At 40.0% G+C, this 14956-nt stretch overlaps 1 protein-coding gene and 1 long non-coding RNA gene across 4 annotated transcripts in view; one reads left to right on the top strand and one right to left on the bottom strand.

The window, feature by feature from the left end:
• Positions 1–13319, top strand: part of EXT2 (exostosin glycosyltransferase 2) — an 82598-nt gene extending 69279 nt beyond the window's left edge. For all 3 annotated transcript variants that reach the window (XM_081891586.1, XM_081891587.1, XM_081891588.1), the window contains 5 exons: positions 1243–1386; positions 2757–2885; positions 4119–4201; positions 9128–12281; positions 12416–13319. In XM_081891586.1, the coding sequence (XP_081747712.1) occupies positions 1243–1386; positions 2757–2885; positions 4119–4201; positions 9128–9266 (495 nt within the window). In that variant the 3' untranslated portion in view covers positions 9267–12281; positions 12416–13319. The remainder of the gene's footprint in view (positions 1–1242; positions 1387–2756; positions 2886–4118; positions 4202–9127; positions 12282–12415) is intronic.
• LOC309359087 lies at positions 7553–9117 on the bottom strand. Its single transcript, XR_014163716.1, has 2 exons — positions 7650–9117; positions 7553–7619 (listed from the first exon to the last, which is right to left on the bottom strand). It is a non-coding gene; the product is annotated as an uncharacterized lncRNA (long non-coding RNA).
• Positions 13320–14956: the final 1637 nt, after the last annotated feature.

Below are 14956 nucleotides of genomic sequence, written 5' to 3'. Positions count from 1 at the left end.
AGAAGCTGAGGGGTGTATTAATGATGACTTGCACCTATTCTTGTCAGTTTGTGTTTTGATCTGGTAGTCGCTAGCAGAGTAATGAAGTGATAGGAATAAGCATCCTGATTGTATCCAGGTGCCAGGAACAAGGCAAGTGGAAAGAAACTGTAGCAGTACTGCTACCAAAGCACCGAGAAAGTTGTTGAAAAACATAAAAAAAGTTCTCATGTATGTCCAAAAGTGACTTGAGCCACACTAGAAAATGATTCATACAAAACTACTAGATTTTACTAGATTAGTCTATATAAAAACTGTTCACCTCGTGATCAAAGCATTTGCCTTAACCCGCCTGTCCAAAGTCTAAACATGAAAGCTGAAATTGTTTTCTGTTTATTTTTGTCATAATAAGCCATATTTGCACAAACATTTTTTTTCATTTTTGAAAGTGCATATTGTATGAAGTACTCTTTGTGAAGATTTATTGTTTCAGATTACTGTGTCACTAGGATTTTTTTTTTTACTCGCTCCAAATGCAGTATCACAAACTGTCACTGTGGTCACTGATTGAAATGAAAAACAGTCACATCTGAAGCTGTTTGGGGGAGCATATGGTAGGTGAAAGGAATTGAAGAAAGTGAAATAGGCTGTCAGGAAAGACTGTTGTATGAAGCAACCATTTAATCTCGAATAATCCTTTTGCAAGGGAAATGAAAGCAGATGACTGCTTAACACAGCTCAAGAAAACAACATAAATGTTTCGAAGAGACTTGGTTATAACATCTCATAAGGATGACAGACTGCCTGAAGAGTCTTGATCCCTGTACTATATTGATGTGCAGTAGAGTGAAATTTAGCAACCACTGCCAAGTTGACAGAGGGACAACTGAAAGTTGGCTATAGACCAGAATTGGGCAAGGAGCAGCAGCAGTGCTGATGCCACAGTAGGGGCTGGGGGCACACCCACCATTCCCACAAGAACAGATATAGTAGTAGTAGTAGTAGTAGTAGTAGTAGTAGTAGTAGTAGTAACAACTGCTTTCAGAAAGGCCCAAGGAGAGAGCAGCTGCTGAAGCAAACATCACAAAATGGGGAGGGGAAGGTTGGTCAGGGGAGTTCTGATTTACACCATTGTAACCTGTGGCAGACATTCTGTATTTATCTATAACTGTTATTTTCAGGGGACGGGGGGACAATATTATGCCAAATTGTCCATCTTTTTGGCGAATACCATTAGCATAACACCTCAGTTATACTCTGCAGGTATGGAGAGAGTTCCCTGACCGGCTTGTTGGATATCCTGGTCGCCTACATTTGTGGGACCATGAAACAAGCAAGTGGAAATATGAGTCGGAGTGGACCAATGAAGTTTCAATGGTGCTCACAGGAGCAGCGTTTTACCACAAGGTAAGAAGTGACATAATTCTGAAGTGGTGGGTTTGCATGTGGCATAGGGACAGAGCCTTGTATGTCAGTAGTGGATGGTAGACACGTTATAGCATAATGCAGGCATCGGTGATCTTCCTCTAATGTGCTGGTAAAGGCAGATATGAAGGAGAAAGAAGCCACATTCTGTTGGTGGATCCCTTTGAATAAAATGTCTATCTGTTTGGAATATTTGGATACAGACTCAGAGGTACAATGTTATGGGTTTTTCAGCAGAGGGGAAGGGCTAATATGTTTGCATACAAGTGGCTATTTTTATTCATCTCTGCCCTTGAATGGCACATTCCATATTTTAAAAATGTTTTTGAAAGATTCATTGATTTGAAAGAAGTTCACTGTATGACATTAGGAAGGCTGTGTTTGAGTAGCTCAAGCCCAGACATTTCATGGCCATGTGGTACTGGTTCTTTGGATCTAGGCTACTGGCACTATTAAGATTATCAGAAAGGGTTTTGAGCAACATTTACGGTGGAATGATGAGGTAATGATTGTGTTTCCGGAAGCTGCACCTTGGTTTCTGAATGTTTCGGAAGTCGAACGGACTTCCAGAACGCATTCTGTTTGAAAACCAAGGCACGACTGTAGTTGGTCCAGCAAGTTCAAATTGCGGCATGCTGTTTTAAAATGCCATATTGGATCAAGTATCTAAACTACTGAAGAGATTAGGGAATAGAACAGTGGGGTGGGAATACATGTTGGGCATGATACACCTCTAGTGGATTTGTATCTTTGGGGCTGCCTGCTCCCATGTACCTCCTTGTGTACTGCACTAATCCTCACAAGTCCTTCTCCAGTTGCCACCATAGTGGTGACCAATGACAGCCTTTCCAGTAGTGGCATGCCCATCTTTGGAATACATTCCTTTAGCGCCCACTCTCTCTGTGGCACCAGGCAAGGATCTTTTACATTTTTAAAATAAAAGATATTTTAAAATGCCACCTGTGTTTTGGAGCGCACACACTCCTCCAATTTTGTTTTTTCTGCTGTTTTATTTTTATTATGCATTTGTTTATTTTTAATTCTAATTTTGATTCTAATTTTATTATTAATTCCATTGTGTTTGTACTCGGAGCATGTATAAAATAAAAGTAATCATAAAATACAGTTGGTTCCATCCAATGGTGCAAAGGCCATCCTGAAAGGGACTGCTGCAAGGATGTGGCATAAATTTTTTTGTGCAAACCTCTGTTAATTCCCAGTGCAACCTGCTCACGTAAATCCCATTCCAGTTCAAATCTGTCTTGGTTTTTTATGGTTTAGGAAACTTGCAACTGCAGCAAATATTCACAAATATTACTTTTTAAATCTCAAATCGCTTTTCCTTTCTGCAGTATTTTAACTACTTGTACACATACAAAATGCCTGGGGACATCAAGAACTGGGTGGATGCTCACATGAATTGTGAGGACATTGCCATGAATTTTCTAGTGGCCAATGTTACTGGAAAAGCGGTCATTAAGGTAAGCTTTGCTTCAGCTGTTCTCTCAGACTTGGTAATGTTGTATTTCTTGGTAATGTCGTGCCATTTTTTTAATCCCACCCTTCCTCCAAGGAACTCGATGTACAGGTTATCCCTCACAACAACCCTGTATAGTAGATTAGGTTTAGACTGAGAGACAGAGTGACTGGCTCAGGGGCACCCAGTGATCTTCATAACAGAGTAGAGATTTGAGTCTAGATCTCCCATATGTTCCCAGCTATTACTTTTGGGCAAATGTCATATGGATTTGAGGAGTTTGAGCCATTTTGGTTGCATAAGGAGGTGTTGATCCCATTAGCTGTGATCATTCTGACCAGACAAATGTTGTGGTGGGGGTGGGGTGGAGGGGAGAGCAAGTTAAACATTTTTTGTTCAAATCACTGAGCAAAATTAAAAGGGGGAAAACATGCCCAACCCAATCCATCCCTGTCTATCTTAACTGGCAACAGCTGATTTATAGGAATGCTAATTGCAGGAATGTTAATTGCAAGATCAGTTTTTAAATGAACTTTTATCCCTGAATTAATTTCCTGACATGTTTCAACACATTTCCTTGGCCTGGATGTTCACTTTGTCTGCTCATTTCAAAGTGTGTCAACTCGGAATGAGATTTAGAGGCCTCCAGGCATTACTTCAATTAGCAAGGTCTGCTTTCCTGCCTGTCCATCATCATTTATCCAGACCGGTGGCTGTGTTTCCTAGAAAAGCCTTAGAAGATAAAGTGTGTGTGTGTGTTTGCTGTGAGAGTTTCTGAACTGTGCAAGGGCACTGCAGAGTCATTTGGCACCTCGGTGCAGTTGGGAGAGCCTTGCAGAGTTTGCCAGTCAGCTATTAAGTGAGCAAAGTGTGTCTGTTGGATTAAGGTTACGGTGAAGTATGGGAAGCTATATTTCATCGCTCTTATGGCTGCAAGAACAAATGGTGTTTATACAGGGACCTTGGCAGTGAGAAAACAGTCATTAAACAGGAATTAAGGAGCTTGTCATCGCCACTACTTTCCACTTACAGAAGGCAAAACCCCTCCAAGCATTTTTTATTGGGTCACTGTGAGTTTTGCAGTCAGCTGGGCCAGATGGAACTAAGTGGCATAGGTTCTCCCCCCCCCCCCAAGGGTTTGACTTACAGTACAGATATGTTCAAGGGCACTCTGCTGCATTTCTGAATGCGGGGATTAATGTTTGTGCTGTGACAATGTTGTGTTGACTTTGCACAGGTGACCCCAAGAAAGAAATTCAAATGTCCAGAATGCACAGCTATTGATGGGTTATCACTAGACCAGACACACATGGTGGAAAGGTGAGTGTCCCATCCTGTTCCCTTTGCCATTCCCAGTGGTTAATCCATAAGAGTCTTTGAAGTTAGGACCAAATCATTCACTGCTTTTTATTTACAAAAACATGGTTACACAAATCTAATTTGCAAAGGCAGTTTTAGCATGAGACAACTTGCCCGTTACTTATGCTGAGAAGCTAGTTGATTGCATCCCAAGCCCAGCAGGTCTATTGGGTTTGAATATGTACTATACACACATATGAACACAGGCATCCTTGTGCTTAATAAGAAGGCATGTCAAGCAATAATAGAATTGTTTCAAGTAAATTAAAACGATGAACTTATTAGAGTGATAGAAAACTAGAAATAAAATGAGTATAGGAAAGAGAGAATGATCTGAGCTCAAGGCTTTGGAGGTGCAGCCTGCATTGATATTTTAGCATGAAAGCAGATAGAAGTAAAACACGGTCCCCTTTTGCATATCTCCTTTCATACTTCCTTGATGACTCCATTAAAAAGCATATTTTGCTACCTTTTGAAATAGGGTTTAGTGATATTGAACTGATTTCAGAAGGCCTTAACTATCAAGTCTACATTGCCATGCGAGAGGGAAAGTATGGCATATGAAGAATAATCTGAAATGCATACCTCTAAATGAGAGTAACAGAGAGAAACAGTATTATAGTACAAACAAATTACCTATTGTGTTATATTTCAGAATCTTGAGCTCTGTAATTCTGGATAGAAGGGCACCCAATCAGAAGAGAAGTAGCTATTTGAAGCACACTTACCAGGCATCTACACACTCCTTCCTTTATAATGCCTTGCAACTATCACAATAGGGATATTTTGTATTCACTTTGTGCTCTTTCCATCGCCATGTTTTACTGAGAAGTTAAGAGATCACTGATGAAATGGACACTGTCACAGCCTGTATGAAGGACTGATTTATGAGAAGAGATTAAGACAAATATATATATAGCCTCGATAAGAAATTACTAAATAGGTATAAGTCTTCAGGTATTTAAGAATGTAAACACCAAGCATGGTGATAAGTTATTTTGGGTGGCACAAGGATATATAATATGAAAAAAGGGGATTAAATTCAGGAAAAGCCATCAGGAAGTACTACTTAATCATGACATCTTATGCTATAGATTAGAATAGTTTCCAATTGGAGGGGGTGGATTCCTTAGGAACTTAAAATGTGAAATGAATCGTATCCTTTTCCTCCTGTGTGGGCCCTCTGACACTCTCATCATGCGTCTTGTCAATGAGCAAACTAGGCTGTCACCTATATAGCACTATATTCCACATTTTAACCAGGCCCTAACCTGTGTTAATTTTGAGAGGAACCTTTCCTTCCAAGCAGTCTTAAGGCAGGACTGCACTAACTTTAGAGGATTCAGAGGCAAGATCTAGTTGCACAGTATTCTTCATTTTCAATTTAATGTCATAGCGTTGAATCCTCTTGTCTGTGGCTTAGATCTTATTTTGTGTTCTACCTCCCGTGTTGGAGGCAATATTGCCTCTACATACTGGTTGCTGAGAATCGCTCTGAATCTTCTTTTTCTTTTCCTTTTTTGTAATTTTTAAAAGCAATAAATATTAATTTTTTTTAAAAAAAAGAGAGAGAATCGCAGGTTGGTTGGTTGGTTGGTTGGTTGGTTGGTTGGGTGAGTGCTCTTGTGCTCAGCTTCTGCACACAGGCTTCCCATGGGCATCTGCTTTTCTACTGTGAGAACAGAGTGCTGGATTGGGTAGGTTTGGCCTGACCCAGCAGGCTCTTCTTACGTTATCATACCTGGCTTCTCAGATTTTCAGGCTTAGGTATGGTTCTACTGCTGTAGACTTAAATTCCTCATCCGCACCACTTCCACAGCATATCTGGAAGAGATAATAGTTATGAGCATCATCCATTGTGGGCGTTGGGTGTGTGAACGGATATTAAAAGAGCTGCTGTACTGACATTACTCTTATTTATTCTTATAAATAAATCTCAAAGGAGCACAGGGTGGTGCATTTCATACATATTTGTGTGTTCATTTTGCAGGTATCAAACTGAATATACTGCATACAAAATTAGTATCCTAGTGCCTATGTTTTTGTCTGTTTTGGAAATCCAAGTTTCCAATCCTAATGCTTACTGAGAAGAACTTTCAGACTTATAGGCATTGTTGATTTCAAGCTAGTGAAAAGTTTTAAAAGTTTCTAGTGGCCTTATGGAAGGGACACTAATACCCCACAATGAACATCATCCTCCATGGCAATTTTTTCTTGCTTCCCTCAGCTTACTGACCACTTAATCATAATTGCCATGCCCTTACTTCCCTTGTTACTTTCACCACCCTATTCCTTACGTAAGACTTTCCCCATCATAAAACTATTTCCCACTATTTGGCATTAAATGAGTTTTTGCACCCTTTGTATTAGCATGCTCACTGGAACTTAGTATGTTAAACATCCAGCACAGTTTATCAGGGTACCTTGTAGACATCAGAGTTCTAACAGTTATATTCTTTCAGATAAATTTGTTCTGTTACTTGCTGCTAACCCCGTGGGGAGGTGGGGTGAAATGCAATATTATTAAATATGGATACTTTATTTCACTCAGTTGGACAATGAAAATAAACCAGTCAGTTTCAGGTTTGGGTTTTAAAGTAATGTTGTATTTCAAGCTCTCAAGTACAATCAATGCTGTAGAGACCCTAAAGAGAATGCTTGTTTGTTTTTAGGGGAAACCCTGTTTCCAGGGAATTTTTAAAATAAAATAGAAAATCCAAGAACTATTTCAGAATGCCTTTTGGTTTCTTAACTGCTTATTTTTGCAAGGCCTGTTCTGAGCCAAATTCAACCTGACAGTGGCTCTTTAAGAGCTATGTTGGCAGCTAATCCACCCTAGTTTACAACATGTACATTGCTTTAAGAATGCCTGGAATTCTGGTGGGGAGGGAATAGTGAATCTTTGACCTCTGTGGAAATGTGCAGCTGACAGCATCTCCTTTCTCTTCGCTACGATTAAATGCTTCAGTCAAAGAGCTTCACATCTTTGCCAAATCCTATATGGTATGAGGCTCCGCCTCCTGTTTCGTACATCTGACCAAGTAGGAAAATGCATGCAATAGTTTGCTAGGTTTAAGGTGCCAATGGCCCCTTTACTGTACTTCCTGTCAGGAGCTCATCCTACACTTGAGTAGGACCCTGGCAGAGACACATGCCCAACTGGCATGTTCTCTCCCTCCTGGTTGATCGCTCCGGAGCTTCAAAAGCTTTTTTCAGCCCGAACATCACAGCGACCAATGTCAACAGACATTGGCACACTTAGGGATCCACAGAGTGTTTGCAGTTTGTGTAACAGACCTCAGCAACTCAGCATTTTGGCTAATCTACTTTATTTACATATAAACACACATGGAGCACTGCAACATGGCTCCCTCTCTCTCTAGCATCAGACAGCAAAGAGAAAAAGGACAAAGGACAATAGTCCCACTTCATGGAACACAGTAACACAAACATCCTGTCTCCGTCACTTCCCACTCTGTGGAGTCAAAACATACACCATCATGTGATAGACAAAAATCCCATGAGTGCAGTCATGGAGCAGGAATTCTAAAACTTCCTACAACTTACACAGTGACTCCTCCGAACCCACTTGTGTGCTCACCACCCACATGTATTTGATGTACAGCTCTGGGAAGACTAGGATCTTCAGACAGCAAGATTACAGATGCACACTTTACTTATGAGAGTAAAGGAGTGTCCCTAACTACCCAAGCCTGAAGACTGAGTGTGATAATTTGCTGCAGGAGAAAAAAGAAGGGAGGGAGTATACCTGATCTAGGAGCAAGTGGCGTGCAAAGTCAGGGATAGCGGGCTGTGTCATCTGTGTTAAGCTCTCTCCTTAGAATCCTGTGCCAGCAAAGTTACAGTATTCTTTGCCCATTCTTTGGTCTGTGGTCTAGGGAAGCAGAAAGCTTTATCCCTAAGATCGCAGAGCAAATAGGGAGTTCTGTTGGGGGTATGAGCTACCAAAGCACTTAAAATCTGAGGTGTAAATACAGTTTTGGGCTAATACACCTCAGTGGATAGGCTTTCTGGATGAGGGAATAATATAAGACCTGTATTCCTTTGTGTGTTTTTTGCAAATTCCTATACTTTAAAAGCATCCCACCTGCTTCTAAAAGGCTAAATATAGTTAAAAGGCAAAGGTCAAGTTGTAGAGGAAAGTTTTTGCCTGGTGCCTAAAGATAATACAGTGATGGTGCTAGGTGATGCTCCTTGGGGAGAGCATTCCACAAATGAAGAGCCACCACAGAAAAGGCCTGTTCTCATGTTGCTACTTTCCTGGCCTAAGATAATGAGCTCAGGGTTCAGGCTGGTTCAAATGAGGAGAAGCGGTCTGCAAGATATTGCTGTCCTGGATTGTTTAGGGCTCTATTGCTCACAAGCAGCATTTTGAAATGGACCTAGATTAGCAGCCAGTCCTGTCAGGGCCAGGATTGGTTTTATATGCTTAAACTGTCTTGCCAAAATTCTGCACTAGCTGAAGTTTCCCAATCGTCGTCAGAGGCAGCTCCACATATAATGCTTTGCAGTAAAACAACCTAGAGGCTACTAGAGCATCAGCAACAGTGGTTAGGCTATCCCTGCCCTGCCCACAGCTGAGCATCTAGATGAAACTGATGGAAGGCACTCTGTGCCACCAAGGCCATCTGAGCCTCAATCAACAGCAAAGGATGCAGAAGTACCCCCAAGCTATGTACCCACTCTGTAGTAAAAAAAGAGAGCAAATTATGTAAAACATCCACATTGGCACCCAGTGTTAACAGTATATAGTGTTTTAAGAGAAGATTAAGTTATAGTAAGCTGGATAGGAAGTGCATAGCTAAACTTAGCATATTATAGTGAAACAGATCTGTTGCTAAGCAATGCAATTGTTTCTTTCCCTAGGTCTGAATGCATTAACAAGTTTGCCTCTGTCTTTGGGACTATGCCTCTGAAAGTGGTGGAACACCGGGCAGATCCCGTCTTGTACAAAGATGACTTCCCTGAAAAACTGAAAAGTTTTCCTAACATTGGAAGCTTGTAAAGAATAGACGCCAGGCCAATTGGATATTGGGTTCCAATACACAAACAGTGACTGGTGCCGAGCATCAGGCCTTGGAGAAGAGTTCCTGGGAGTATTACAAAGAGGATGCAGAGGTGCCTCACTCCTGGTGTAATTCAAGCTTTTTCCATGGACAACACAGGACAAAGAATCAAACCACATGCTGCTGCTGCCTTGCTATGTGGGTCTGCTAAAATGCCATACAAATATTTATTTGTTCTACAGACCTTACATTCCGACAAAGAGTTAAGCACAAACAATACAGAATCCTACACACACACACACAGTATTTTTTTCCTCTAAAGGCCATTGGTTGTCACTTAAATCTATTGTGGAATCTATTATGGAAAACACTGCTAGCTCTCCTAAGAGCTGCTTTCTGCTTTTGCTTCATAGACCCCACATTTCTCTTCTATGCAAGCCTGGCTTACATGCAGCCTTTGAGATTTGTGATTAGGATTAACTCTTGTGCAGATATGCTAGGTTTTTTTTGCTGAGTAAGATTAGAAAAGATGACTGGCATGACACCAGACTTATACAGGGGGCGGGCAGATAGCAATTGTAGAATAAATCATTTCCTTTACTCAAATTACTTCTTCATGAATGTGAACACATTTCATGTTTATTTACACAGAAGAGAAGACTGCATGCTTGACCAGCCTCAGTCCCCTTTTATTACTATGCTGAAACATTTTTTTTCAGTTCAGGTGCACGTGGTCAAGACCTATGCAGCATCTAAACAAAGTTGATACTTTGAAACTCTGCTTAGGAAACAACATGCCATGTTCTGATTCTTAAACGTGTTTCTGGAGAGAAATGCACTTTTTCTATTGGATTGTGCAGGTATGAAGTATATTCACAGCTAATAAAAAGCAAACTTTTCTGACCAGCCACTATCTCAAATCCACACACAAAGTGTTGGTACGTAGAATTCACTGCCCACAAGATAATTAAAATCCATTCACTGCCCTATAAAGGACCACAGTTCTGTAGAATGTGCTTCCCCTTGAAAGCAGTCAGCCATCAACCATCTGTACTTGTTGTACACGTAAACCTCGTTTATTTCTGTAGGCCTTCCCAGAAGAAGGACAAACCTATTCACAGATAGGAATTTGTTGGCACTTTTTAATGAAAACACATTGTATGTTTTACTGTATTTTCTTTTGGTTTTTGTTTTTTATACAGTGCAGGGTTAGCACTTCTGTAACAATTTCTAATAAACAAATAATACAATACATGCTTTACATGCAAACGGGTTCAGTCCCTGACATCTCAACATAGAACAGGGAAAGACTCCTATCTGAAATCCTGGGGACCTGATGTCAGTCAGTGGAGGATGTGATAGGAATGCACATACAAAATAGTACATCAGAATGAGCTGGACTGAGGAATGAACAGACATGCTTTTGAATTGTACAGACCTCTTTACCAGAAGTTAATTGGAATAACGTGTGTATAGATTGATTTATGTTGAGTTTCTTTTTCTCTTGAACCAGCACAGCAGCAGCTACCACCCAAACTAAAGATAATAGGCATACGTTTATGTTCATCAAAGTGAGGAAAGAGTTTTCCTCTTTGCACCAACAGTTGGATGCATTATGGGAGATTAGCACATCTCTCTGAAGCCCGCTCCACTGTTGTTTTCAGAGGTTACTCTTATCTACGATATCTGCTCATGCGATTTACCTAACTGCAAGCTGCATGACAAATGCTAGGAACCTTTTTCATCCTTCTCACGTGAGTCTGAATGAAAGAAATTAAGAATTGCATAGATTCTCCCCCATCCCCAGTATCCTGGTGAAAAACGGGCTTGCTCCTTGTCAGGGTGATACTGATAGAAGACTGGCTGGAAGGGGGTGTTTCAACTTCAAACTCTCAGGGAGTTATAGACTATTCCGTTCATTAGGGAAGACGGGTTTTTCCTACATAGTTTTTTCTAAAGTTTTCCAGATTACATCCTCTGCTGTATCTTTGACTAGAAAATAATGATAGATGATGGAGGATTCGCTGATTTCAAAAGAACAGGAGCTTTATTTTGAGCCACAAAGAAGTCTTCAGTAGAATCTGATTTGCAAAAGGCTTATCACCGTAACTAATTTTGCATCTATTCTGAGTGAGATAGTGGGCAAAGGACTCTCCTTCCTTCTGGTTCAAGAGTGCTTCATCTAAGCTGGTTCTCTTTTCCTTGGTGCAAGGCAAGTGAGAGTGGGCCATTCTCTTTTTTTACCAGTGAGAACTTAAGCTCAACAATCTAACTACTTTTTATGTATGTTTCATTATAAACTATCATCTCTGCCCCTAAGCTCATTTTAGGAATATAGTGTGCAAGTTCTTTAAAAAGTTATCCTACATCTATTGGTGTTCTGCAAATTGATTTTCTTTATCTGGGATAAGCTCTACTTTTAAGCTGAACTGCTGCAGAATCTATGCCCATCTTTGCAATGTTTTATGCCCTTTTAATCCCTGCCCCCATTCACAAGGCCTTAGTTTGTCTATAGCAATTAGTTGCTCCTAATTGTAAAAATTATTTCACAATACTTCTACAATTAGAAGGTATTTGTGTCCACCAGTGTGAACTACATGTAAAGTTAGGGTAAACGATTACCCTGACTTCCTTTCCATTTTTTTTGCAAAATTGCAAACAAGACCAGATACATATTTTTTAAGTAAGGAAGAATATTTGTTCCCTAAGTGCCAGAGATTTTAAGACACTTAACAATTCATAAACCTTTGTTTCATTATAGGATTCATTTCATAACCAATCCATTTATCTGTTCCATCAGTTAACCACCAGCTATCTTTGACAGCTTCTGCTTCTTTATCTCACCTCTTCCACAATCCACATTTCCTAAGCTATGATAAGGATGTGGATATCTCTACCATGGTTTACTAGTTACCTTCTCAGATGTTACTAGATCAGTATATTCTTTAGGTGTTTCTGATACACTACCAGGATCTCCAACCTGAAACATCATCCTGTTACAGATAGGTAGCCGTGTTGGTCTGCCATAGTCAAAACAAAACAAAAAAATCCTTCCAGTAGCACCTTAAAGACCAACTAAGTTAGTTCTTGGTATGAGCTTTCGTGTGCATGCACACTTCTTCATCCTGTTCCAACTGTATGGAATCAGGTTTTTTTCTGGAAAATGTGACATTTCAATGTTACCTTTCAAGATGTCACCCTTTGTGATTCCTCTTTGTGCCACTGATAGTTCTTGACTTCCAGTCTTAGGGTTCACCCACACTTTCATTTGACCCATGTTTTTTGTTATATTACATATTGATCTCTTATCCTGGGTCCAAGAGCTGCTCTTTTCCCTCCACTGCTTGCTCCAATTAGAACCCAATGCTAACTACTGAATCAGGTTTTACGAGATCCAGAGTTACTGTGTCGTCATGTTATCACCCTAAATGTGTGTATCTTGGCTGTAGTACGTTAATGCATATTTTCATAAAGGCAAATCGTACATAACTGGGAGGGCAGTTGTACCCACCGCCACAGTTTTATCAACTGGAAGATAAACTAAGTGGAATTCAGATTGGCAAATGGAATCTCATTTCACACATGGCATTTTTAAAGGTGTACACTAAATGTTAACTGCACATCTGAAAGTGAAAATGTGAATGCAGTAAATGGGTTTGTACTTTTGTCAGGGAGCTGTGATAAGCTCCTTGTTGAGTGTACACTCAGTAGCAAAATGAGTGTACACTCACATTTGCTGCTGCCTAATGTGAAAACATTCAGAAGCAGGCTGAAATATCCCTTTCTTACCCACCTAGATTTCAGAAGCATTAAGTGAACAAACTCTTTGAATGAGTTCCTTTGAAGGTTGCTTTTTAAAATAAAAGTCTTCAACCAGTAAAATGTGTCACAGGTATGGTCCTAAAACATTTCACAGCTGCATTTATATTGGAAACCATTTTTTCTTCTACTGTCTGTTTGCATTCTTTAATGACATTGTCCAGGGACCACTTTCCCCCTGTGTGTGTGTAAATGCGTTTTCTTTTTAAAAATTAAAACATTTGTAAATACAATGTGCCTGAGTCAATATATTCTCTTGATTGTACAACCTGAGGGGATAGTAATCTTAACAATGTATCAAAGAGGACTTGTGATTTGGCGGCGGGGGGTATTTTAAAAGAAAATATGCCAGAGTGTGTACGTTCTGTTTTACTCATGGAAAATTTTACTGTGGGTTCTAGCAGCTCTACTCTGATTCTTAGAACAAAAAACAACACATAAGAAAACACAAAATCTACACTGAATCTTCTAAAAATATCAGCTCTTCAAGCCTCTGGTGGGTTTCAGCGAATAATTTTATTATGTATAGATGCTGCATCTTTTCTTTTTTTTTATAAGCAGATGTTTTTCTTCTACAGGTGAGAAAACGGAGGGTCTTGAACATGGTGTACCATATAAGGCTCAGGTGGCAGTTCATCTGGCATTATATCCCAGGGTTGGAGGTTAGAAATCATCATCATCATCATCATTTATTTTCTAATCAACTTTTAAACAACTGTCTCTATGTGATGGGCATTGCAGATAATATTAAACAGTTAAACACAAAAACAGCAAATACATTTAAAACTAAACTAAAACCATACAAAGTAGATAAAAGGTAGATGGACCTTTCTTGCTGCTAGCTGATGTTTGGTATAGCAAGGTACTGCTGTAATCCTTTCACAAACCCTGTAAAATAGGCCAGTATCCCATTACAGCAGGGGTGGCGACCCTGTGGCCTGAGCCATGGGATATGATGGGAATTGGTGACGAACATTAAATGGAGAGCCATCATTTCCCCGCTCCTACATTACAGGTATGGAGCTGTGGCTTGAGAGGCAGTAGCTTGTCAAAGGGCCACCTCATCTGACTACAGGCTAAACTAACCTTTGAATCTGGGATTTAGGGCACATACCTCATTTTTTTAACCAGTGTACGATACTCACAGTCACTGCAGCTTTGCACTTCCAAACATGGGTATGTAATCTATAGTGTTAATGTGATTCTAACTTCCCTTCCCCAGCCATTCACAATCAACACTAGAAATGAATTAACCTCAAAAGGAAACGCACAAATTCAAGCCCATTTAGTTTATTTTAAAATCAACATTCACTGATACTTAACAGCTATCGAAGTTGGTGGGACATAATTTAAATCCAAGGGGTTTTTTTGTTTTTGTTTTTTGCTTGCCTGTAGTTTGCTCAAGGATAGAAATTGATCAGAGGATGAGAAAAGCAAGGCCAGTTGAGGAAACAGAAATATAGAGGGGGGTGTATGTGATTTGTGTATTTTTCAAAGCCTGCACAGTCTTGGACATAGCAATCATCCCTTTTCAAATAATAGTTTCTGTGTTCCTTTAGACTCATTTCATTAAAAGAAAATGTAACCTAGTTCCACAGACATGTATGTTATTTAGTTTAGTTAAACTGCAGAAGTCTTGTTTTCTAAGGAGCTGAGAAAAATAAGAAAATACAAATAATTGCTAGAACTCAACTTGAGCAAGCGGGGGCAGAGATGGTTTTTCTTCACCTTTTTCTTGGGACTACAAACTATACTGACATTCCCTCAGCACTCTGAATCTCCTCGCCACAGCAGGTTAAGCTGAGCTATATACATTTGAGGGGGGTAGGATTCTGTTTTCCCAAAAGCTGTAATTTATACACACATTTGG

The sequence above is a fragment of the Podarcis melisellensis genome (assembly GCF_964234715.1).
Source record: "Podarcis melisellensis genome assembly, chromosome: 1".
Classification (NCBI taxonomy): domain Eukaryota; kingdom Metazoa; phylum Chordata; class Lepidosauria; order Squamata; family Lacertidae; genus Podarcis; species Podarcis melisellensis.
The sequence above is the reverse complement of the archived record's forward strand: the minus strand, read 5'-3'. Positions and strand labels throughout refer to the sequence as shown.